This window comes from Podarcis bocagei, assembly GCF_964188305.1.
Source record: "Podarcis bocagei genome assembly, chromosome: W".
Classification (NCBI taxonomy): Eukaryota; Metazoa; Chordata; class Lepidosauria; order Squamata; family Lacertidae; genus Podarcis; species Podarcis bocagei.
Genome location: NC_138131.1, coordinates 77616766 through 77641829, shown reverse-complemented (window position 1 = coordinate 77641829; position 25064 = coordinate 77616766). Strand labels below are relative to the sequence as shown.

At 54.1% G+C, this 25064-nt stretch overlaps 2 protein-coding genes across 2 annotated transcripts; one reads left to right on the top strand and one right to left on the bottom strand.

Moving 5' to 3' along the window:
- Positions 1 to 8232: 8232 nt before the first annotated feature.
- On the bottom strand, positions 8233 to 16455 carry LOC308578356 (carboxy-terminal kinesin 2-like). Its single transcript, XM_081178624.1, has 17 exons — positions 16411 to 16455; positions 16151 to 16288; positions 15880 to 15994; positions 15734 to 15799; positions 14558 to 14599; positions 14237 to 14453; positions 13947 to 14145; positions 12983 to 13129; positions 12772 to 12903; positions 12004 to 12120; positions 11381 to 11554; positions 10806 to 10973; positions 9496 to 9634; positions 9178 to 9317; positions 8776 to 8849; positions 8509 to 8584; positions 8233 to 8328 (listed from the first exon to the last, which is right to left on the bottom strand). The coding sequence occupies exons 1-17, from the start codon at positions 16426 to 16428 to the stop codon at positions 8287 to 8289; spliced, it is 2004 nt and encodes a 667-aa protein (XP_081034750.1). The 5' UTR covers positions 16429 to 16455; the 3' UTR covers positions 8233 to 8286.
- Positions 16456 to 17003: 548 nt separating this feature from the next.
- On the top strand, positions 17004 to 21432 carry LOC308578148 (PHD finger protein 1-like; the record flags this gene model as incomplete). Its single annotated transcript, XM_081178411.1, has 9 exons — positions 17004 to 17193; positions 17953 to 18062; positions 18166 to 18197; positions 19991 to 20097; positions 20512 to 20607; positions 20706 to 20791; positions 20880 to 21028; positions 21138 to 21233; positions 21329 to 21432. The coding sequence occupies 9 exons, from the start codon at positions 17004 to 17006 to the stop codon at positions 21399 to 21401; spliced, it is 939 nt and encodes a 312-aa protein (XP_081034537.1). The 3' UTR covers positions 21402 to 21432.
- Positions 21433 to 25064: the final 3632 nt, after the last annotated feature.

The following is a 25064-nucleotide window of genomic DNA, read 5'->3' as shown; positions in this document are numbered from 1 at the left end:
GGGGCTCCGCAGGCCAGGCGGGAGGGAGCCCAAGGGTCATCTAGCCCAACCCCCACAAGAGGCTTGCTTTATCAACTGTATTGCAGGGGGCTGGGCTCCTTTCCAAACCTTTCTCTCTCCTCTGCTGCTGCCTTGTCTCAGAAGCCTGGGCAGCCGCCCACCAGGGATTCCTGATGATACAAGGTGTTGGGATAAAAAACCATAAAACAACATTGTGATGCCCCCCTTTGGGAACGCTGCCTTCTGTAGGTGGCCACGGGAAGCCACAAGTTTGGCCAGGAGTTCCCTGTTTGACAGAAATCATATTTCTCTTTCGGAGGCTTCTGGCTGGACAAATTTTGGAGCCTCCTTGAGTCTGTTCATTTTCTAGTGCTGATTTGTGGGTTCATTTGTCTGTTTTACAGCACTGTTGCTGATATTTCACAGTGCTCCTAATTGTGTTCTGTGATTTGGAACAATGTGATTTGTTTATTTCTGTTAAAGTAAGCTGCTTTGAGCTTTCAGTAAACAAAAAATGGCATGTAGGCACATTCAATAATTTACACAGAGAGAGGAATTGGTAGGGACCTCGAGGGTCATCTTTTAAAATATTTTACTGCAAGCCGCCCAGAGTGGCTGGGGCAACCCTGTCAGATGGGAGGCACATAAGTAATAAAATCTTGTCCAGCCCCCTAGATAACCTTCAGGGTCCCTTCTGACCCGACATTTCTACGCTCCTCAGCTGCTGCTGCTGCTGCTGCCTGGCCTCCGGTGAAGCTCCAGGATCTCTCCAGCCACTGGAGCAGGACGGGGCAGGAGGAGAGTCCAGAATAGAATAAGGGGAGGGGTCTTCTTTTGCTGTTTACTTATTGACTTGTTTTCCTCTTGTATATTATGGTGTGAAACACCCTGAGATCTGAATGTGTTTTTTTTAATTCAGGAGTGTACGCCCGACAATGGAGGCGTTCCACAACCGAGGTTCCACTGTAATAATATGAATAATAAAAGCACCCTGCCTATCAGAGACGGAGGCGCCTTTGGGGCTCTCTTGGCTTCTCTCTTCTCGCCCCATCTTTCAAGGGGAATCTCTGCCACTTCATGTGCCTATATGCTCCCCCCCTTTCTTTCCTGAGATTTCCACTATTTACTTCCAGTAGCACCTTAAAGACCAACTAAGTTAGTTCTTGGTATGAGCTTTCGTGTGCATGCACACTTCTTCAGATACACACATACTGTACATACATACACACACACACACACACACACACACACACATACATACAGTGTATCTGAAGAAGTGTGCATGCACACGAAAGCTCATACCAAGAACTAACTTAGTTGGTCTTTAAGGTGCTACTGGAAGGAATTTTTTTATTTTGACTCTGGGGTGTTAGCGGAAAAATCCGAGGGCTCCCTTGGACGAAAACAAAGACACCAACTAGGATTACTTGGAGCAAAACAGCAGCCTGTAGGCTTGGCCTTGATTGAACTGTTGCAACAGGGTGCTCCCCTCACTTGCAGGAGAGAGGAAGGACCCAGAACAATGGTGCGCAAGGCCTTATAAAGACTTTTGAAATTGCCACCCTGTAGACCAAGACCACCCCCTGGAACATCATACATACATCACAGAAGGGGTGTAACCTAAGACCACCCCTCAGATACATCACACCTACATCACAGACAAGGCAGTCCAAAATAGAATTTTTAATATTGTTTTTCTCCCTTTTTTGTTTATCTCCTGTCTGGCAGGTTCCTTGATTGGATTGCCTGGGGAGCCTGGCCAGTCTTTTGTAATGATAAATACTTAGTTCCTGGGCCAGGTCACAGGCTGACACCCTATTCAAACACAGACATACCCTTAAGACAGGATTTGTGAAGGAAAAGACAATGGGGAGGCTTTTCCGGTTTGACCTTGCAGAGAAAACATTTGCTCAGTTTAGGAACCAAAAAGGTTCCAGGCGTGTCTTCCTGTGCTGATCTATATATGTGCTTGGTTGGTACACTTATGAACATTATCATATATTTAAGAGCATAAAATTCCTATTACAGGGTTGCGGCAAATGTTATGTGCAAATGGCTTTAGATACCTCTTAGGTCCATATACCATATATTCAACCAAAAAACAGCGACAATTTGTTATTGACATAGGATGGACATATTGGCTGGACATATTCTTATGAAAATTATGGGGGGGCACATCTTTAAAGTTGTTAAATGTTACAAATATTATGCCTGAATGTATTCTTTCAACTTGACAGCTTAGGTAAGTTACCTAGCTTTAAAAAATCATAAAATCAACTCCTTTGCCATTTTCCTCTATTCCAACGCTATTTTGCCCTTGGAAAAGGGACTCCAGGAAGTGCCCAGAGGTGACAATTGCTGAGCTGATTGTTTACAGGTGATGGATGAAGTTTATTCTAGTACACCTGATTTGAAGGACATGCCAAATCCTGCCTGGCCTTCCTGGTTTGTGGATGGTAGCAGCTTTCTGGAGGGAGGCCAACGAAAAGCGGGGTACGCTGTAGTAGCCCTGGAAGGGGAAATCATTGAAGCCTCCCCACTTCCCCCTTCTTCATCCGCTCAGCTTGCACTACAGTTGGCTGAAGGCATAGACATTAATATATATACTGACTCAAAATATGCTTTTCTTACCCTGCATGCCCACAGAGCACTTTGGAAGGAGCGTGGCATGCTCACGTCAAAGGGGAGCCAGGTGCAGCACCCCCAAGCCCTTATGGATCTTTTAACTGCAGTATGGGCTCCCAGCCAAGTGGCTGTGATACATTGTTATGGACATCAAACTGGACTAAGTGATGCGGCCAGGGGCAATCGCCTAGCCGACAAAACAGCTAAACAAGCAGCTAGACAAGAGGCACCTGCTCTCTTCCTGGGATCCCTGATACCAGAGAAGATTGTGGATACTAGCCTTAGACCACCATACACCACACAGGAGCGACAAGTGGCAGAAGCTGAGAAGTTGGCAACTACTGATGAGGGATGGTATCTTACACCTGACAACTGCCTATGGGTGGCAGAGTCCCTAGCCCCCCAAGTTGTGCGTCGGTACCACGACTCCTGTCACGTGGGGCCCGATGCTCTGGCCAAAGATCTTGGGAGCAGTTACTATAGATCCAAGGTTAGCGTCTGAGGCCTGGAGGCGTTGTGTTCTCTGCCAGAAAAAGAATCCCAGAACAGGACCCTTACCTCCTTCCGGAATTCAACATCAAGGGACAGCTCCCATGGAGGACTTAATTATTGATTTCACTGAACTGCCCAGGTGTGGCTTATACCATGATCTCTTAGTGGCTGTCTGCACTTACACAGGAAGGGTGGAAGCTGGAAACTTCACACAGCCTACAGGCCTCAAAGCTCTGGGAAAGTTGAACGTATGAATAGGACTTTGAAAAACCAGCTGTCAAAACTAACCCAAGAAACGAACTAAAATTGGGTTAGCATGTTGCCTCTCGCATTGCTTCGCGTTCGAAGTATTCCCGCTAAGCATATTCATCTGAGTCCTTTTGAATTAATGTTTGCTAGGCCCCTGCCTTATGTGCAAATGATATCTCCACATTCAACTCATGATATGCATATTGAAAACTATTTGCAGTCTCTCTCGCGTGTGTTTTCTTCTCTCAACAGGTGGCAATTTGCCAGGACGCCTTGCTCCTTGGTTGAGCCCCTCCATTCGTTTTTACCGGGTGATGAGGTCTGGATACGTGATTGGGCCCAGACGCCGCTCCAGCCCTGTTGGAAAGGACCACACATCGTCTTACTTTCTACTCCCACGGCTGTTAAAGTCTCCGGCATAGCTCCTTGGATACATCATACCCGTGTAAAGAAGGCCTTCTCGGATTGGACTGTTACACCGCATCAACAAGAGCCGCTTCGACTCACCATTTCCAGACGTGCTCCAGACTGCACTCCAGCTCCTGCAACCAGCGTGGATTGAAAGGGGACATTTTCTTTCCTTTCCTTTTGCATAACTGAACTTTATTGAAGGTACCTGGGCCTGGTTTGCTTTACGCCACCCCTGCAGAGGGGGGTGTCTAGTGGGTCTTTTCTTTCAGCGTAATTACACCCCAGCCCGCTCTCTGGCACTTACCTAAGCCCCTCCCCGTGCATAAAATGGCTCAGATACGACTGTTGGTACCCGTGCTGGTATTTTTGTTGCCTTTGACCTTAGAAATGCCAATACCACTCACACTGACCAGACAACTGCTTCAATCGTGGGGGGCCCACCACACAAATAATAAGTGGGTTCAGGTTGCCGAGATGGTTGCGTTCTCTGCGAATTGGACCAATTGTGCCGTCTGCACCCTGGCCCCTGTAGATGCTCTGGGAGGAATGCCACTCCTCCCTGTGCCTTGGAATGAGTCCTTGGTCACAACTCCACTTGTTGCCTTCCAGCCTCTGGGCAACCATTCTTCTTTATGGAATCATTCTGTCCCTTTCCTGGTTCACCGGATCACTGGCTGCCTTTGTGTCAACAAATCGAATGACGCCAGTGACGCTCAGACCTATGTGGGCACTTCCCACTGTGATCGTACCTTCCCAGCCCCAACAAACATGCCTGAGTCCGAGACAGGAACTTTTTCTGGTTCCAATTTGACTGCATGCCTGGCCCGCTTGCTAACAGGCACCATATCTGCCCATGGTCAGGACGTTTACTGGGTGTGTGGCAGGAAGGCCTATCAAGGGCATCCTGATCAAATTTGCAGATGACACCAAACTGGGAGGGGTGGCTAACACCCCAGAGGACAGGATCACACTTCAAAACGACCTTGACAAATTAGAGAACTGGGCCAAAACAAACAAAATGAATTTTAACAGGGAGAAATGTAAAGTATTGCACTTGGGCAAAAGAAATGAGAAGCACAAATACAAGATGGGTGACACCTGGCTTGAGAGCAGTACATGTGAAAAGGATCTAGGAGTCTTGGTTGACCACAAACTTGACATGAGCCAACAGTGTGACGCGGCAGCTAAAAAAGCCAATGCAATTCTGGGCTGCATCAATAGGAGTATAGCATCTAGATCAAGGGAAGTAATAGTGCCACTGTATTCTGCTCTGGTCAGACCACACCTGGAGTACTGTGTCCAGTTCTGGGCACCACAATTCAAGAAGGACACTGACAAACTGGAACGTGTCCAGAGGAGGGCAACCAAAATGGTCAAAGGCCTGGAAACGATGCCTTATGAGGAACGGCTAAGGGAGCTGGGCGTGTTTAGCCTGAAGAAGAGGAGGTTAAGGGGTGATATGATAGCCATGTTCAAATATATAAAAGGATGTCACATAGAGGAGGGAGAAAGGTTGTTTTCTGCTGCTCCAGAGAAGCGGACACGGAGCAATGGATCCAAACTACAAGAAAGAAGATTCCACCTAAACATTAGGAAGAACTTCCTGACAGTAAGAGCTGTTTGACAGTGGAATTTGCTGCCAAGGAGTGTGGTGGAGTCTCCTTCTTTGGAGGTCTTTAAGCAGAGGCTTGACAACCATATGTCAGGAGTGCTCTGATGGTGTTTCCTGCTTGGCAGGGGGTTGGACTCGATGGCCCTTGTGGTCTCTTCCAACTCTTCTATGATTCTATGCCCTCCCAAGAGGATGGTACGGGGTCTGTTTTCCAGCCTACTTAATACCCCCCCATGTGGATTCCTGACCAGATTGCCTCTGCACTCCCTAGAAGGAGGCGTTTCGACTGACCTGGCAACAATTGCAGGTGGGAGTTCCCAGAATTGGGGCAAAAATCAGTGGCCTCCAGAAAGGATACTGGCCCATTATTCTCCAGCCTCATGGAATCGGGGAGAGAAAATCTCTGGGGCAAGGGGGCTGATCTAGAACTTGAACCGCGTAATCAGACTCCAGGCAGTGGTAGAGATTGTTGCTAACACAACAGCCACGGCCCTTAGGTTAATTGCCACGCAATTGGATGAGACACGCGTTTCTCTCAGTCCGCTTAGCGTTGGACTTTCTCCTGGCGCAATATGGCGGCTTTTGTGCAGCGTTAAATCTCACGGGTGGGGCCTGTTGCTTTAACATCTCTGATCATGGTGAAGCCATTCGCAATTTGGCAGCAGGACTTGAAACAGTGGCCCATATTCCTACCGAAACCTGGGAGGGATGGGACATGTCATGGCTTGACTGGTTGCCAAACCTAGGATGGGTAAAAGGCCTGTTTTTGCTGCTGCTTGGCCCACTGTTCATCTTGCTAATTTTTTGCTTTTCTGTACCTTGCCTGCTGCAATGCTTGCATACAATGACACGCAATATGATTTCACGCATGCTTCGCCCCCAGATTATAGCTCTGACCCGAGTATATCAGCCTGTGCCTTCCTGGGACGAGCCTTGGAGGCTGCCCAAAATTGAGAGGTGTGGAATGAAGGGGTAGTTAGGGTTACCCCAGAAAGCCCTAAAAACTGTTTGTGAATTCCCCCCCCCCCCAGCCAGGCCTCGGCGTACGCATTTTAAAACTGCATTTTCCTCTAAGACAAAAAGCATGAGCTAAGCAGTCCTCTCTGTAACAAAAACGCTGTAACAAACCTACAGCTGAGAACAGTAAAGCCTTTCGCTTCCCAGATCCAAGATAACCTTGTCCTGGTACATTGACTTGCAACATACTTCCGGGAACAGAGTCAGAGAACGAAAAGCAACATTTCTATGTAAGAATCTGTGAAGGGGGAGAGGGAAGGAGGGGCTTTGGAGAACAGGATAAAAACCTGATGTAAAATACTTTTTGCTGCGGCCTGTCTTTTGTGAACTGAATCACACAGGTGCCTCTGCCCCCCCCCCCATGGCAGAATAAAACACTCTTTCTCTGGATTAACCCCTTGGTGTCGTTTGGCTCCTTTTGTCTCTGCTCGGGTGCAACAATTTTTCCTACCCATGGATTAAAAAGGCTACATACCAAGGAGAGCCTAATCCCATCCCCAAACTTGCCAAGGGGCCAGACATGCAAAGGAAGTTCTGTTTTACTTTGGGTGGTGGGACTTCAGAAGTGTTTGCCTATGCTAATCTAACACCTGGGTCTTGCCCTGACATGTCTGCTTATGCTGATGTTGTACCAAGGACTTGTCTGGACATGTTTGCCAAGGTTAACCCCTCCCCTTTGAACTGTATTCTGGGATATGGTGGGAAAGTTTTAAAAAGTCGCCACCCCATCCTCGGGGTTCCAAATTCCTCTTTGACCCTGTTGCGCAATAAACTTTGGTCTACAGCTATTTGCTCCGGTTGGTGGCTGGACTCCTCCTTTATTCTGGCTCTGCCCGACCGGTTGGGGGACTGAGCAGCCTCCCACCTAGATTCTTCCGTAACAGTATGTTGTTTGTTACTATGGTGTGTATTTTTGCTTGGATGAACCCCCCAACTCACAAACAAGCCCTGACACAACCAGCATGTTTTTCTCCTCTGAAACACAGCTAAACTTTTATCTCTTCGTACATAAGAACATAATAGCCTGTTCAGGAGTCTCTGGCGAGGTGCTGTGGCAGCTTTTTGCAGGAAGGAGTTCAACAGGAGTAGCCCATCTTTCCTGGCGGGCCATTTCTGCATGTTTTGGCCTTGCTAGCAAAGCCACATCATGCAAGAGTTGGTTGCTGAGAGCCCTTGAAGCCTCCTCTGACCACAAGGGTCTTACGGTTACCTACAAGGCTTTCCTGCCTCAGCCACAGTTAAAGTCCTCCCGTTGCCACAGGCTCCTTTCCAGAAGGGCCAAACTCAAGCTCAAGCCACCTATTTCCCTTACCCCTGAAGAAGAAGAAGAAGAAGAAGAAGAAGAAGAAGAAGAAGAAGAAGAAGAAGAAGAGGGGGAGGAAGAGGAGGAGTTTGGATTTGATATCCTGCTTTATCACTACCAGAAGGAGTCTCAAAGTGGCTAACAATCTCCTTTCCCTTCCTCCCCCACCAGAAACCCTCTGTGAGGTGAGTGGGGCTGAGAGACTTCAGAGAAGGGTGACTGGCCCAAGGTCACCCAGCAGCTGCATGTGGAGGAGCGGAGACATGAACCCGGTTCCCCAGATTACGAGTCCACTGCTCTTAACCACTACACCACACAGGCCACTGCACTGCTGCCAACGAAAGGGCAGGGAGGCTTGAGAGGGAGGAGACGCCCTGAAGTGGAGCCTGGGCACGCAGCTCACCGGAGGAAGACAGCAGAAAAAGCCAAATTCAGCAGTGGAAGAAGAAAATTTCAGAATATAAATGCAGACATATAAACATTTATTACAAAAAAAGTATCATGACTTTAGAAGACAAAAGAGTAAGAATGGGAGTCGCTATCCGAGACGCAGAAAGACCAGCCGCCTCCGCCGCCCTCACTTCCGCTTTGATGCTGTGCCAATGACACAGTCATTGACCTGCAAGGCAAGACCGGGCAGATTTGGGGGGCCAGAAACTGGTCCCCACAGCTGCTGCTGCCGCCACCTCCTCCATCCAGCTGCGGTCAGGATGCCCCTTCCGCAGAGGAGATTCTGCAAGCAGCCCAGAGAAAGGGACACCCCGCCCCCCCCCCCCAGCCGGATGCTGCAGCCACTTACCTTTCTGGCAAAGCGAAGGGAATTGAGGGACTCGGCAAAGTTCTCCTCCGAGGGCGAGATGTTAACAAACATCAGCCTGGGGGGAAAGGCCAGAGGAGAGGGTGAGGAGAAACAGAGGCTGCCTCAAGGGGGGTGCATGGCCCCCCTGTCAGAGACCTCTGGGTTGAAAGGGGTCATCTAGCCCAACCCCCTGCGTTCCTGGCAGGACAGCGCAGACCAGGCCTCAAAGGGGAGGGGGAGCCATCAACTCCCTCCTTGCCGACTCACATCTTGGAATTGCCGCCTAAGGAGTTCTGGAGGAGGTAGGTCAGCTTGCTGTTCCGGTAGGGCACATGGGCCTCCTGCAAGGGGGCAAAGGAAGCGGACAAGGATGGGTGCAGGAGGGGGAAATGTGTGGGGACCCTCCTCCCCACTTAGGGCAGGCCGGTTCCGCCAGCATCATGAGGCTGTCCCATTCCCGATTGAATTGTAGAGTTGGAAGGAATCACAGCTCTAGAGCCCCCGATAGGTGGGCACCCCACACGTGAGACAGTGCTGGACGCCACATCCTCACCCTCGCAGAAGACCAGCGCACTGCGGGAGGCGGGCTGTGGGGCTGCAAAGGGCTGCCCCATGGCTGGCCAGGACTCCCCCCCCCGGAGGCACACGCGACCCCCCTCTCCCGCCTACCTTGTTGCTGAGGGCGGTGATGACCAGGCCCAGGTTGGAGAGGCTGCTGTTGATGGCCTGGGTCTCCTTGAGGCGGTCGCCGGTGGAGAGGGACCTGTCCAGGCGCTCACTGCCAGCCAGGTCCACCAAGCTCAGCACGGCTGCGGGGGGGGGGGGACAAAGGAGGGGTGAGGGTGGAGGGAGAAGGGGGGGGTGCTGGGGACCAGGGACCCACAGAGGGCCTGGCCTAGAAGAGGAGGGAGAGCAAGGGAGCGCCTCTGGGCCAGGGCAGGGACAGAGGCCTCCGGCGAAGGGGGTCGTGGGGCCGGCCACACTCACAGGAGGTGTGCAGCTCCCGGTTGGGGTTGTGGCCCTCGATGCGCAGCTGGAAGAGGCTGTGGCTGCGGGAAGAGCGCTCGTTGAGATTCGTCTTGGCCACTGAGCGGTTGGCTTTGGCTCTCTGGAGCAGCTTCAGGACCTGAAGGGGCAAGCGGGGGGCAGGAGGCGGAGAATGGCGGTCGGAAGGGACCCCAGAGATCCTCTGGCCCTAGCCAGCCCCAGGCAAACAGCGTGAAGAGGCTAGCCGGGCACATTCCCCCCCCCCGGCTATTGGCTACTTGCGACCAGACTGAGATGCCCGGGCGCCCGATGGCGTTGGACATCACCGCCTGGAGGGGAAGCCTGGGAATCCTCGGAGCAAGACTCTTTCCACACACGAGGACCTCGTCCTATAGAATTCTATCCGTTACACAATCAGAATGAGTATCAGGAACCAAAACGGTTTCTCTCAGCAGCCTGAGCAGGAGCAGTGAACAATGGCAGCTCCTTGTTCTCACCTGACTTCACTCCCCCGCTGCCCCCACTGCCCCACGCTCAGCTGCAAAGAATATTCTTATATTCTGAATGTACAGTTAAGAAAGAGAAGTTGGAATAGGCCAAGATATGTGGACTGCCCCAATCCCAGCTCAAGGTGGTCATCTGAACTGGCCAGATGTTTAACTGAGAATCAGTCAGTCAGTCAGGCCATCATTTGAAAAATAAGACTTTAGAACGCCTGGCCCCAAAATGGCAACGAGACATCCCATTTGGGTGAGTTTAAGCTTGGTTTAAGGAGCCGCTTGGTGCCTAGCCTCTACACTGGAGTTTCTACCATTGCCTGCAAATAGAAAGGGAAGCATGGGGGGGGGGGAGTTCTTCCTCTGGGAACTCTAGGGCAGGCAGAAGCCCCATAAGGAGCCGAGGGGCCAAGACCCAGGTGATCTGAGCTCTCCAGACAGGCAGGATGGCTCAGGCCTTCATGCAGAAGCCTCTCAGAGAACGGCACAGTCGGAGGGGAGCCCCCAGGGTCATCTAGCCCAACCCCAGATTCCTCCCTCTGCTCCTCCCCTCAGAGGCTTTGGATGCAGACACACTCTGGCTGCCTTGTCCCCAGACCAAGGCCCTAAAACGGGTCACAATGGGGCTGGTTCTCTGGCTTCTGCCTCTCCTCCACCCCTTGCAAGCAGGCTGGTGGCCGGACACAGTGCAGAGAGCGGGAGAAGAGTAGTGTTGGAAGGGGACCCCCAAGGGTCATCTACCCGACCCCCTGCACCGCTGGAACCCCCCAGGAAAATCCCAGACAGACAGCTGCCCCCCCCCCACCGCGGTACCTCTTGCTCCGAAGCAACGGGGACGTAGCAGAGGTTGGGAACGTGCAGCTCCTCCGTGCATTGGCTCACTCGCCGGATCTCCAGCTCAGAGCCCTGCTCAGGGCGCAACACCAGCAGGTCCCGCAGAGACTCATTGTAGATCTCCAGGAAGTTGGCAGTGAAATGGTACTGGGAGGAGACAGGCAGAGGGGCAGGATCAGACCAGGGAAGGCGGCTGGGGTGGCGCGTGCCCAGCCAGCACATCGCTCCCAGCTCAGACTCGGGGACCAACTGGCATGGCTATTCCAAGAGGAGGCTTCCAAAGGTGAGGCCCAGGAGTTCAGACAGGCCAGCCCTCGGGTGTTCAGGGGATCTTGTGAGGCTGAACGGAAGGCCCTGCAGAAAAACACTGGCGGTCTCACCATCCTGTGGGGTGGGTGAGGGTGAAGGAGGCAGCCCTCTCTCACCAGCGCCCTCTCTGGGAGCTCCCAAGCCCAGTGCGAAACCCCCCTGGCAATTGCAGCATGGCGAGTGAATGCAGCGGGGGTCTCCACCCCCTTTGGACACCTGCATCCGCTTTCCCTCTCTGCCCCCACCTTCCAGCCTTTGGCCTCCATCTCCCGGGCTTTCCTGAAGATCTGCTGCACTGCGCGGGGGATCATGCCGGCCGTGGAAGGGTCCTGGCAGTCGGGGCCCTCCATGGTGTACGTCTTGCCGCTCCCCGTCTGCCCGTAGGCAAAGATGCAGACGTGGTAGCCGTCCAAGGCCGACTGCGGGGAGGAAGGGAAGCCGTCAGGCTGGCGTCCACCAGACCCCACCTGCCCCCGGAGGGGGAGAGCCGCCCTATGTGGAATTTCCAGACCATCCTTCAGCCACGACTCACAGGACAAACCAGCCAAATCAGCCAGGGAATCATCCTCACGATCATCATCATCATACAGTGGCACCTTGGTTGTCGAACCGAGTCCGTTCAAAAACTAAGGCTGCCAAAGAATGTTGGGGAGTTGGAACACTTACTTCCAGGTTTTCAGCGTTCAGGGGCCAAAGTGTACGAGTACCAAGGTGTTTGAGGGCCAAGATACGACTGTACCATGCTCAACATAATAACAAACTAGAAGAACTGGGCCGCTTCCCCCCTTAATGTATTTATTCTATATATTTATTTGATTGATTTATGTGCTCTTCAGGGTGGTTGACAGAATAATATGCTTTTCCTTACCTGCACAAGCAGAGAGATCTCCTCAAAGACCTCCTCCTGGGAGCTGGACGGAGGGAAGACCTGGTCAAAGTTGAACTCATAGACAATGTCCTCTTTTCGCTCCCGACCAACGTGGGACTGGCAGAGAATCAAAGAATTGCAGAGTTGGAAGACCCACGAGGCTCATCTAGTCCACCCCCAAGCAAGACTTGAACCCACAACTCTGAGATTATGAGCCTCTACCGACTAAGTGGTGACAGGGGCCGCGTTCCCCCTTGGCCAGCTCTCCCGGGGCCACAATGCTCTCTCTCGCACACACACACATATCCTCCAGCTGGCATTGGGTCTGTTGGCCTTGGGCCGGCCATCAACATTTGGGTTTCTCCTGCTCCTGCAAAGGTCATTGCAGGAACAACACTGGCTTATTTGAAGAAGAAGAAGAGTTTGGATTTGATATCCCGCTTTATCATTACCCAAAGGAGTCTCAAAGTGGCTAACGTTCTCCTTTCCCTTCCTCCCCCACAACAAACACTCTATGAGGTGAGTGGGGCTGAGAGACTTCAAGAAGTGCGACTGGCCCAAGGTCACCCAGCAGCTGCATGTGGAGGAGCGGAGATGTGAACCCGGTTCCCCAGATTACGAGGCCACCGCTCTTAAGCACTACCCCACACTGGCTCTCGGCAGGCTTTGCAGCAGGTGGAGACTTCCTGACGTCCCCTGGCAACTGTGACAGCCCAAGATGCCACCAAGACTTCGACAACCGCCTTGTCCCCCCACCCCCAGACTGACCTCCTCCGCCTTGGATAAGACCAGGCTCTTGCTGTTGTCTGGCGGGAAGCGGAGGTGGCTCACCCCCTGTTTCTGGGCCTCCTTCTCGCTGCTCAGCAGGGGGCGCACGCGGCAGAAGACACGGATGTTGCCCTGGAGGGAGCGGGGAGTCGTCAGCACCCAGCCCCACAAAGGGTCCCCCAGTGCCAGCCCCCCACCACCACCGGCCCACCTTCAGCTCCTGGACGGCGTTGTGCAGGGAGCGCCGCTCCATCTCCGACTCGTGCTGCTTCTGCTCCAGCTGGGCCTTGTGTGCTGCCAGCGCCTCATTCTCCTGCGCCCGCCGGGCCAGGCTCTCCTGCGCCAGGCGCAGTTCCGCCTGCGTCAGAGAAACCCCAGGGCCAGTGAGGGACGGGCCACCTCAAACCCAGAGCCGCCCACCCGCCCTCTCAGCCAGGCAACAATTCAGGGAGGAGGCGGCAAATGCAGGCTTCCTCAGCTGGGAAAGGAAAAGCACCAGCAGGAACAGACACAGCAGAGGTTAGCACTTCCCCCAGACAGATATCTAGGGCCCTCTTGCGATGGATAGAAAAGGGACTTGTGTGAGAAACAGGGTGTGAGGCTGAGGAGAAGGGAAGCGCTTCCAGCGAGAGCCGAGAGGGATACACTTCTCTGTATGGGGGGGATTGAAGATTAAGATATAATTATGATAGAGGGCTAGACACATAAAATTTTGTGTTTTATTGCGATTATTACTATTACTGTTGTGATTTTTATTTATTTTCTTGCTTTTTCTCCTTATCTTCCCACCTTTTATTGCTTTTTTCTGTATTTCTTATTATCTTTTATTAAAAAATTCTTGTTTTCCAAGAGTGTTTGCAACATCTTTCTCTCATCTTATTATCTTTTTTAAAACTAGTTTGGTTTGTATTATATGTTGAAAATATTTAATAATTTTTTTAAAAAAACATTTTTTAAGGTATCTAGCTCTCTTTTCTGGGGCTGAGGACCCTTAACTGTGATCTTGAGTCTGGCATTGTGGAATCAGAAGGGTACCTACGGGACATCTAGTCCAACCCGCTGGAATGCAGGCGTCACAAGCGGATGTTGGCTAGTCCCAAGGATTCCTCGCCTCACCTTGGGATTCCAATCACCATTCAAGGGCGGGTGGAAGGGTCCCCAGCCCCCCCCCTCACCTCTCTGGCCTCCAGCTGGGCAGCCAAATCCTCCTTGGCCTCCCTGGCTTTGCGGCCAGCGGTTTCCAGCTCCTGGATCGTCTGGCTCTGGCTCTTGACGGTCTCCTCCAGCTGCTGCTCCTGCTTCACCAGCTGCTCCACCCTCTGCCGGCTCTCTGTGGCCTGCGCTTGGCAGGTCTGCAGCTCCAAGGCCAGGGCACTGCCAAGAGAGGGTAGGGCAGAGGTCAGGTCCTGCTGCAGGAGGAGCAGACGGAGCCCGCCATGCCCTTCTCAGGCTGCTGCTCGCTCACCTGTTCTGCCCCTCCAGCTGCTGGTTGCGGGCCGTCACCTGCTTCAGCTCCCCCTCCAGCTGGCTCAGCTGATGCCTCAGGGCCTCATTCTCCCCGGCCAGCCCCTGGGCCTTCTCCTTGTAGGTCCCCCCTTTGGCCCGCAAGTCGCTCACTTGCCCCTTCAAGTCCCAGGGGGCCCGCTTCTTCTCACCCCCGCCAGCAGCGGCAGGAGCAGCGGCTGCCAAGGGGAGAGGGAGAGAGAGAGGACAGTGTGAGGGTCCCGGTGGCGGCTCAAGGATGGCACGGGGGGGGGGGCACCTCCCTCCCTTCTCTAGGCCTTACCTGGCTTAGGGGCTGCCGCAGCCACCGTCCGACGGGATCCTGCTGGGAAACAAGGAACGAGACATGAAGCAGTGAAAGGATTCCCAAGGGGACCCTGTCTCCCCTCCGTTGCTTCATGAAACATCTCCAAACAATAGTAATACTTCAAAACATAAAATCAGCAAGGAACTCAAGACAGATTAAAGCAACATATGTGGGGGTTCCCTTCCACGGATTGCGCCTAAAGTCAAAATCACGTATAGCTGAAATATGCTGGATTTAATGGTGGGCAGGATTGCCAGAGCATTTTCCCCAGCCCCTCTCCAAACTTTTTATATTGTTTCCTACACTGAATGCACACAAGTTAAAGGGGCACCAGATGCAGGATTACGGGGAACCCACATTCTACACATCTGAATCAGCTTGAAAAAACTAAAATGGCTTCAGCAGGTGCCAAAAAGAGTCCAGCAAAGATAGCTGCCTGGTGTTGTAAGAACATAACTGGATCAGGCCCAAGGGGGCCTGTCTAGCCCAGCATCCTGTTCTCAGTGGCCAAACAGTTTCCTGTGGGAAACCAGAGAGCAGGATTCAAGTCCAAGAGCCCTCTCCCCCTTTGTGGCTTCCAGCAACAGGTATCCAGAAGAATTTCTGCCTCCAGCCATAGAAGCAGAGCACAGACATCACGGCTAGTAGCCACTGATTGCCCTCTCGGATGTGCATCTGTTTAATCCTCTTGTAAAGCCATCCAAGTTAGTAGCTATCACTACCTCCTGTGGGAGGAAGTTCCATAGGTTAGCTATGCAATGCCATTGTTTTTTATACAGAGGTGGCTTGGTTCTCAAACTTCATCCGTTCCTGGAGTCCAAGACTCCAGAAACCATTCGCAAACCAAGGGACGGCTTCCGACTGGCTGCAGGAGCATCCTGCACTCATTCGGAAGCTGTGTCGGATGTTCAGCTTCTAAAAAACGTTCGCAAACTGGAAAGCTTACTTCCAAGTTTCCAGCGTTCAGGAGCCAATTTGTTCAACAACTAAGCCGTTTGAGAAGCAAGGTACCACTGTAATGGAAATCAATACAACAATATTTATAATATTTTTGAAAAATAACACGATGGGTGCTGCTCCTCTAAATGATCAATTCCTTACAGGTACGATATGGCACCCTTAACAGGGACGCTTCTGCAGCCCGCTGCCTACCTGTGGTGGACGGCCCTGCCACACCCGCAGTCCCCCGGGTCCGAGTGCTCGAGCGGCGGCGCCCCCCTGCCAAGAAAGCGGTGTTACAGCAAAGTCCAGAAGGGCTCCCCAGGTTCTGCCCCGCCCCCCCCCCGACCTGAGCTTACCGGCCTGGCGGTGGCCTCGGAGCGCAGGGGCCGCTGGCGGAGGCTTCGGAACGGAGGGGGCTGCTGTCACAGGTCCTCCCTGCTTGGTAGGCTCCAGGGGAGCCCGAGCCCGTTTCTGGGAGGAAGGAAAGGGCAGCCGCTTGTTATTCTCCAGGGCCAGGCTGGATGCCCCCTCACCGGTCCTATTCCACGTCCCTCTCTGCTGGAAATGGCAACGCCCCATTCGCACCCCCCCCCCCATGCTGCAGAAGGGAGGGGCTTGGGAACTCACCCGGTCCACCTTGGGGGGCTCATTCTCATCGCTGGCCGGGCGCTTGAGGTGCAGCGCAGACACAGGGAGCCGGGAGGGGCCTTTCGGCAGCAGGAAACTTTTCCCCTCAGAGTTCATCTTCTGCTCCCGGAGTGGCAACTGAGGAAGGCCGCTGAGTTCATTTAATGAAGCATCTCAGAAGCAGGGTGGAGGGGGGGGGGGAGTCGAAGGCCGAGGCAGGCAAGAGAGAGGCGCCCCCCCGGCCCCCGAAAGGGACTCACGGGAGGTGGACCATCCATCAGCTCCAGGCAAGGCCTTCGGGGAGAAGCCAGTGGGAGGCCAGTAAGGAAATGAAGCCCAGCCTGCAAGGTCAAAGGAGGCCCGGCTAGTCCAAATGGCCCCCAGCACCGAGATAGGCTGCCTCTGGGCCGGGAGGCAGCAACCCTTTCCCGCAGGGGGCCGGTCCGCTGTCCCGCAGGCCCTGGGGGGGCCGGACTACACGGGGAGGGGGGGGAAGAGAGCGAATTCCTCTGCCCCGCAAAGAAGCCAGAGATGCCTTTTCAAGGAAAGGACACCTTCTGCGCATGTCCAAGGGCGCTGATTGCCGGGCCCTCCGCGGGCCGGAGGGAGAAGGCGACGGGGGCCGGATCCGCCCGCGGGCCTCAGGCCGCCTCCCCCCGATCTGCTGGGGCTTGGCTGGTCCCCCCTCCCTCCCGCCCGAGGAAGGGGCCCCTCTGCCCTCTGCCCGCGCCCCGAGGCCTCACCGGCGCCCCTCCGGCTCCTCCGCCTCGCCCTCCGTCTCCCTCTCCGACCCAAACGCCGTCGATTTAAACAGACAGCTCCCGTCCTCCTCCGCGGCGCCGCCCGGCAGCCAATGGCCAGGCGGCGAGAGGAGGAGACCAATCCGCGCTGCCCGTCGCGCGGGCCGGACCCGCCCTCTTCGTCTTACGCCCACGGCTCCGCCCCCAAGTCCCTCCTTGGCGCACGGCCCGAGCGGAGGACGCACTGCGCACGCGCGCCGCGAGCCCGCCTCCGCCGGAAGGAGCGTCGGCGGGAGGGCGAGCGTGAGTGCGCGCGCGCGCGTGCCGCAGGCGGCCCCGCCCCTCCCTGGCAACGGCCGCGGCGCGCAGGGAGCGGGCGGGGGGGCGGGCGGGGGCGGGGCCTGCGCCGGAGGGGCGGGGCCAGGGAGATCTAGGGGGAGAGAGATCAATGTCTAGGGAGATCAATAAACAAACGGGAGGGGCCCCCCGGGGGAGGCCGGCGGAGCGCGCCTTGGCCACCGGGGCAGCAGCTTCCCCCGTTGAACACCCGCCTGCCCCTCTGCGCAGGTGGGGCGGGGCCTGGAGGGGGGGACCCCGAGTGACCCTGGCCCCTTTCCCCTCCCCCCCATGAAGGGGGATCGGGGGGGGGCCTGAGGCAGGGGGGGGCACACAGGGACGCTGCAGCGGGGCGATCCCCTTGGAGGGGGGCCGGGGGGTCCTGGCATTGGGGGGACCCCCGGGCGCTGCCACGGTCTTTCCCCCGCTGCCCCCCCCAGCCCGGCGGGGGCGTGGCGGGCCCGGGTGGGGGCGCTGGGGGGGGGCTGGGCCGCCCGGCCCTCGGCATCCCCCCTGGCGGCCCCCCGCTCCGGCTGCTGCGTCACTGGCGCTCGGCGGGAGGCTGGAGCCGCCGAGGGTCCCGCTCCGCCGCCCCTGAGACCCCCCGCCCCCCCGCGGCGAGAGGGACCCCCAGAGCGGAGCCGGCAAGGGGGCGCCCCCCGCCCCTCCCCCGCCTCGGCCCGCCTGACCCGGACCAGCGCCCGCCTGACCTCGGGGCCCTGGAAGCGGCCGGCGGCCGGCAGCGGAGGGGCGCCCCCCTCGCCCGGCTGGCCCCGCTTCTGGGAGGGCCAGGATGTCCTGGCGCGCTGGACCTCTACCTGGGCACCATCAAGAAGGTCAGTGGCTGCCCCTCCCCTCGGGGGGGGGGGGCAGGGGGGTCCGCCCCCGTCCCCCCCCGGCTGGGGGTCTCTGCTCACCCCCTCCGCCCCCCCCCCGCAGGTGGACCCCCTCCGGCAGGTGTGCCTGGTGCAGTTTGTTTTTTTTTTTTTTAAATATTTTTATTGGGTTTTCACATTTTATATAAACACAAACAACACACCAAAACAAACATAAAAAACAACGAACAAGAATAGTTCCCGAAAATCTTATTTTCTAACCCTAGTCCTTGACTTCCCCCCGCCCCCTCCCCTGCATCCCTATTCCCAAACTTATGTCAGCAAGTTGGCATTTCTTCCATCTTAATATTAGTCCTTTTATAAAAAACAAAAATAAATTTTCCCTAAGTTGGACCCCAATTCTCTTCCCTCGATTTCTCATTTTTTCTTACATAATTTTCTTAATACTAAACCCCCTGGTCTTGAGTGTTGTTTAAATTTGATACTTCCCTCCCTCCCCTCCCCGCTTTGCGTCCTTTCCCGAGACATGTCCAAATTAACAGTTTTTAGCCTGGATTCCGGATATCCGAGGCTCTCAATTCTCTTTTAGTCCCTCTCCGCCGGTTTTGTTGGTAGTCCTTTTTGTCTGTCATCGAGTCTCGAAAGATTTCCTTAACAATCAATCCAATCAGTCCATAGTCTCTTCCCATATTTAAAGACAACTGCTGAGGAATTTCCACAAGGCCTAAGTCTTGCTGATAGTCAAAATCAAAGTCTATGTGGAGGCCCCAATTGTACTTCTTTATTTCGAGCTCCTGAATTCCATAAAGTCCCAGGGCCTCCACTTTCATCTTCTGTATCTTTCGTAGGCTTAGAGTGGATTTAATCCGATAGTCTCCTTGCTTGTGTTCTCCAGATGTCAGCTTCTGGTTAGTACTTTCCCAGATGACTTGTTCTCTTTCTTGTTTTGTCTTCTCCTCTTCTTTGTTTATTGTTTCAAATTCAGCTGTGGGTTCTTTCTCACTCAGGCCCTCATTACTTTCAGCAGAACTACTTGTTTCCAAATCCAAGGTCGTCAATTGTTTACTCATAGCTGTAGTCTGCTCCTGTAGGGTTCCCACCAGTGAGAACATTCTTTCGATTTCTCTCAGTATCTTTCCACCCACAGCCATTGTAATTCCACAGAATTCCCCCTAGAGGGAATCTGGTTACTGAGTAACCTTTTCTCCAACAATCCTCTGTCCTATTATTGTTTCTTTGTTTCTCAAAATTTTAGTTCAATTGTAACTCCTTTTAATCCGGAGAGGTCTTAAACAGCAATTTTTTTCACTATTAATAGTCCATTTGACAGCTTTTGACAGCTGTCAAATTCTGCTCCTCTATACAGGCTCCAAAGCAGGTCGCTCCCGGGCCCGGGAGGGAGGGTTGTTTACCACAAAACAAAGACTCTTCCAACACTCCACTCTCCTGCTCAAATTTACCTTTCTAAATCTTGGAAGTTACTGTCTTTTTAAAACTCACCCTTTACAGGGTAGGCACTCCAGCTTAGTTCTTATTTCGTTGCTCTGGATCGTCTGCAAGGGGGGGGGTGGGGACTTCCTTTTAGCACACCCCCCGGTCGTCTCAAATTCAAAAGGTAAAAGTTTTAAAGTTCAGTTCCAAATTACTCACGGGTTCTTTTTTCAGTCCGAATTTCAAGGAAGGAAGTCAGCGCTCTCCAGTTATGGCTCGCGGCTTCGCTCAGCGGCGGTAGCGGTCGACTCTCAGTGCCACGCCGTCCCCTGTATCCCCTCCGTAGCCTTTAAAAAGGCTCATTGCGAATCAGGGGGGGCGCTTAAGGCACCCGCCGAGTCTTCAGTCCGCAGGCTTCCGCGCCTGCGGTTTTTAAGGGTCCCCGTGTCGCCGGCACGGCAAAGACCCATCCACCGCTGAGCCGATTCCCTCCGGAGCTCGGAGGGAATCCGCCATTTCCCGATCGCGCCAACCCGGAAGTTGTGCCTGGTGCAGTTTGAGGACGACTCCCAGTTCCTCGTGCTCTGGAAGGACATCAACCCAGGTCAGTGGGCAGTGAAGCCCCCCACCCCCACCACCCCCACTTTGGGGTCCCCCCCCCAGTCTCCGCCCCCTGCAGGCCTGGCTGCTCCCCACCCCCCCACCCCCCGCCTTGTTCTGTAGGGATGACCCCAGTGCAGAGTTCACCTGTGGAACTCCCTCCCACTGCCGAGATATCAGTGGTTCTGAAGGGCCGGTTCCTGGAAGCCGCTTTTTTTGGGGGGGGCATTCCCTGGCTCCCCAGGGTGAGGCGGGGGGGCTGGATCAGAGGATCCCATCCAGAAGACACTTCTTATCTCCCGATGGAGCCTCCACCTCCAGAGGCAGTCTATCTTGCTCCTGAGGCTCTTGGGGCAGGAACCCAGCTGCCCTGGGGGGGGGACTGGCCCCTCACGCCCCCCCCTGCCTTTTCTCCTAGCGGCTGTGCCTGGGGAGGAGCAGTCCTGCTGCGTGTGCCACTCGGAGGCCGTGAGCCCAGACAACCGGCTGGTGCGGTGTGAGAAATGCAGCCACGGTGAGTCCGCCAAAGGAGCCCCACAAGCTGCCCCTGGTTCCCCGTTCTCCCCCCCACTGCCCCACTGATGACCCTCCTTCCTCTCCCCCCCCCCGCAGCCTACCACCAGGAATGCCACCTGCCCCGGGTGCAGAGCGATGGGGCCTGGACGTGCCGGCAGTGTGTCTTTGCTGTGGCCACCAAGGTAAGTGTGGTCTCCTCTGCCCCCCCCCGAGGTCCTCTGTCCCAGCCCCGCGCACTGACTCTGCCCCACGGCTTTCCTCCTTCTGCAGCGGGGCGGCGCCCTCAAGAAGGGGCCCTACGCCAAGGCCATGCTGGGCATGAAACTGGTCCTGCCCTACCAGCTGAAGACCCTGGAGTGGGACGCTGAGCACCTCGCCAACCGCCAGCAGTGCTACTGCTACTGCGGGGGCCCCGGAGAGTGAGTCTGCCCCCCCCGGAAGAGGGGGGCTTGTGGGGAGGAGGGAGGGCGCCTCTGGAACCGGAGGGGGGCGCTCAGCTGACCGGCCCCCTCTCTCCCTCTGCCTCAGGTGGAACCTGAAGATGCTGCAGTGCCGCGGCTGCGCCCAGTGGTTCCACGAGGCCTGCACCCAGTGCCTCAGCAAGCCGCTGCTCTACGGGGACAGGTGAGGGGCAGCCCTGGGTGGGGGGGGGAGGGTGGGGGTCAGAGGGCGAGGGCATCTTGTGACTGACCCCCCACACACCCGGCTCCACCCGGCAGGTTCTACGTCTTTGAGTGCTGCGTCTGCACGGGAGGCCCAGAGAGCGTCCGGCGTCTCCCCCTGAGATGGTGAGGGGGCGCTTTGGGGCGGCAGGGGGGCATGAGCACAAGAAAGCAATGCAGCGGCCTGGCCCCAGACTCGGTCACGGGATCGGGGCCCCCGTTGGGCAGGACGTCCCTGCATCTTGGGGGGCTGGACTGGATGACCCTCGGGGTACCTGCCAACTGTGATTCCATATAAAAGCAGCTTAAAGAGAGCCAAAGGAAGGTGGGTCCTTAAAAAAACAACAACCCCACATCTGGAGTGTATCCGGATCCACTTGGGCCCTTTAATTAACAGCTTCCTGCTTCTCACTTGATTTCCTAATACTCCGCTTGGGATAATTGGGACACTTAGAATAAGTCGGTCAGAATTCAGCAGCTGATCTGGAAAGCGAAGAGAGAGCAGAAGGGGGAAGGAGGTTTTGGCGCCAGAGCGAAGGAAGCCGCCACCTCAAGGGCCAGGAGGCACCGGGCGGGAGTGGGGGGCCGGGAGGGTGGGGGGCTGCGCTGGCTGCGCTGAGGGATTCCCGCCTGCCCCCCCCCGCAGGGTGGACGTGTCACGGCTAAAACGGCCGCTGTTTCTTTAATGCGAATAAAGCTGGGTCAGCATGACTCAGCGGTCTGAACCAAGTTGTATATATAAGTGAGAAATGTTAGTTTGGGCTGTGGCTGGTGTTTGGGTTGGTTGGTGCTGGTGTGTATAGTTATTCAGTCATGTTTTGCACAAAGACTTTTAAGAATAAAACTCTGCAAGGATATTCCCGTGGACTCTTTTTGTGACGACAAGGAGTCTGAGAAGATAAAGGGAGGTCAGAACCCTTTCCTTCTTTTTTTTGCTTTCTACAAACACTGACAGGTTATGGGCCCAGTGTTTCTGAGCATGTGCAGAGTGCAAAACGACTAACAGCATTTCAGCAAAGAGCTGGTGAGTCCTGGTGGTGTACGGAGACAGTGGCTGTGCGTTGGAGCAGTTGGTGGCAAGCTGTAACTGTCTGCAGCGACGCTGGAGCGGCTAGGATCTGAGGATCAGGAAAGCACTCAGCGTCAGCTACTGGAACAGTTTGAACTGCTAGAGGACCACAGCAGGCGACTCACAGAGCGGCTACACCAGTTGCAGAGCCAGGCGGGACTTGAGGGTCAACAGAGGCAGCAGCTAGAAGCCGGTGAGTGCCAGCCAGGACCATCCAGTTGGACTCTAAAGAGAGAGTCAGGAGAGATTGCTGGAGGCCCCACAGAAGGGGCTCAGCAAGCACCAGCAGAGATGGCAGATTTCCAGTCTTCCCAAGTTGTAAATATTGGGGGAGGCATCCCTTTTGAACTTCTCTCAGAAAGCAACTGGCTGAGTTGGTCAATTAAAATGCAGCAGTTGTTAAGGAGAGATGGACTATGGGACTGTGTTGAAACTGAGGTTTTGAGAACTGACTCTGCTGAGAAAAAACGGCTGGATGAAAGGGCCCGTGCCCAAATTATGCTGTGTTTGAGAAACTCTCAGTTATTGCATGTAGCAAATGCCAGCACAGCATTTGAGTGCTGGAATTTATTAAGGGCAATGCATGTCAGAGAAACTGCCGGAACTATCATTTCTCTGACCAGAAGGCTGTTCAGGACTGTTATGAAGGAAGGTGAGAGTTTGGCAACTCATCTTCAAATGCTGAAATCTCTGTTTCTTCAACTACAGCAGAGAGGTAAGCGTTATGATGAGACTGACCAAACCTACATTATCCTTTCAAGTTTGCCTGAAAGCTGGTTGCCTGTGATTAACAGCATGGAGAGTATGCGTCCCCGAGATCTGACCCTTGAGTATGTGGTTGGCAGATTGACCGAAGAAGCAGAAAGAAGGTCAGATAGGCAGGCTGAACTCCAAGAGCGGAGGAGTTACAGCCGAGGGGGCCAGCAGCAGAATCTGCCAATGGAGCAACGCCAAGGTTTGGACTTGGCCATGGCGGTGAGGAGATGCTATAGATGCAACCAACCCGGGCATCTCCAACGTCAATGCAGGGCAAGACTTCCAGGAGACGACATGGAGCAGAGACAGCAATCGACGCAGAAACGTAAGCAGAAGGGGTTCTCTTCAGGGAAGAAGAACACGCGTTCTGCTCAGTTTGTGTCTGCATTTTCTAGGGAGGAGAGAAAGATACCTCGAGGAACATGGTTGCTGGACTCTGGCAGCAGCAGGATTATCTGCAATAGTCAGGAGGACTTTAAGACCCTGGAGAAGCCAGCTGATGGAAAAGACTCAATTTATCTTGCTGATGGTCGTAGAAGCAAGATTGATGGCCAGGGAACATGTTTCCTGCAGTGCTTGAACACTACTCTACCAGAGACTCTGTTTATCAGCAGTTTGGACTATTGTTTACTGTCTGTAAGCTGTTTGATTAATGCAGGGTATAGTGTTAAGTTCACGCAGGATGGCTGTCTGATAAAGAATGGAACTCAGGTATGTGGCCATGCAAAGTTGGAAAATGGGTTATATGTAATGCAGGACAAGCCTGTTAAAGCAGCCCAGGTGGTTCAGGATAATTCGCCAGTTCATAAGGGGTGTGTACATCAACTGCACAGAAAACTGGGTCACGCCAATTTCCGTGTGCTTTCAGAGATGCAAAAGGTGTGCAAGAACCTAAAAGTAAATAGCTGTAACTGTTTTCTAGATTGCAATGTATGTAAAATGGCCAAATCTAAGAGGAAGCCTGTGGCTTCTAAAAGCGACAGAGTATCTAAAGAGGTTTTAGAACTTGTCCATTGTGACGTGATAGGCCCTTTTCCACAGAAGACTGAAGGGGGCGCCAGATATGTTTTTCTGGTAATAGATGACAAATCACGTTTTAGTTGGCTGTTTTTGTTAAAGCAGAAATCTGAGTGTTTCCCCACATTCAGAGAATGGGTTGCCCAAGCTGAAAAGCTCTTCGCTCGGCCTGTTGTGCAGCTGCAAACAGATAGGGGCGGAGAATTTCTGAACAAACAATTTGGGACATGGTTGCGACGTAAGGGGATCACTCACCGTTTGACTAACCCTTATAGCCCTGCTGAAAATGGTCTGTGTGAAAGATGTGGGGCTGTGATACAGTCAGTAAAGGACTGCCTGCTAGTGGATGCAGGATTGGGCCACAACCATAGGCTGTGGGGCGAGGCTTTTCTGACCGCGAACTTTTTGATTAATAGAACCTGGTCTAGCTCTATAAAAGATATTCCATATTGTGTGTTGTTTGGGAAAGAACCAGAGTGGACAATGCTCCATAATTGGGGTTCTTGGGCACATGTAAATATCCCCAAAGCTCAGCGCCAGAAAGGGGGCGCTAGAGCACAGAAACTGCGGTTTGTGGGATATCAGTCCTATGGCAAAGGGTGGCGTTTCAATTTACGCCCAGGACGCGTGGTTCTGTCACGAAGCGCAGACTTCGCTGACCAGGACAGATGGACTGCGATCCATGCCAACCCTGACTGCCTACTGCCCCTGCAAGTAAGAGAAGAGGCTTCTTCTCAGCCATTGGCAACACAGGAGCAGAATGAGGAGGAGGCACAGATTTCCCCAAAAGATGTGGCAATAGATAATACTTCTCTAGAGGAAGAGGAAGAAGAGCCAGAGATAAGGGGGGAAGAAGAAGTAGTTGTACCTAAGCGCTCCCAGCGTTCAAACAAGGGTGTACCTCCTCAGCGTTTGACCCTAGGAGGAGTGAGAGTATGCAATGTGAGTTGT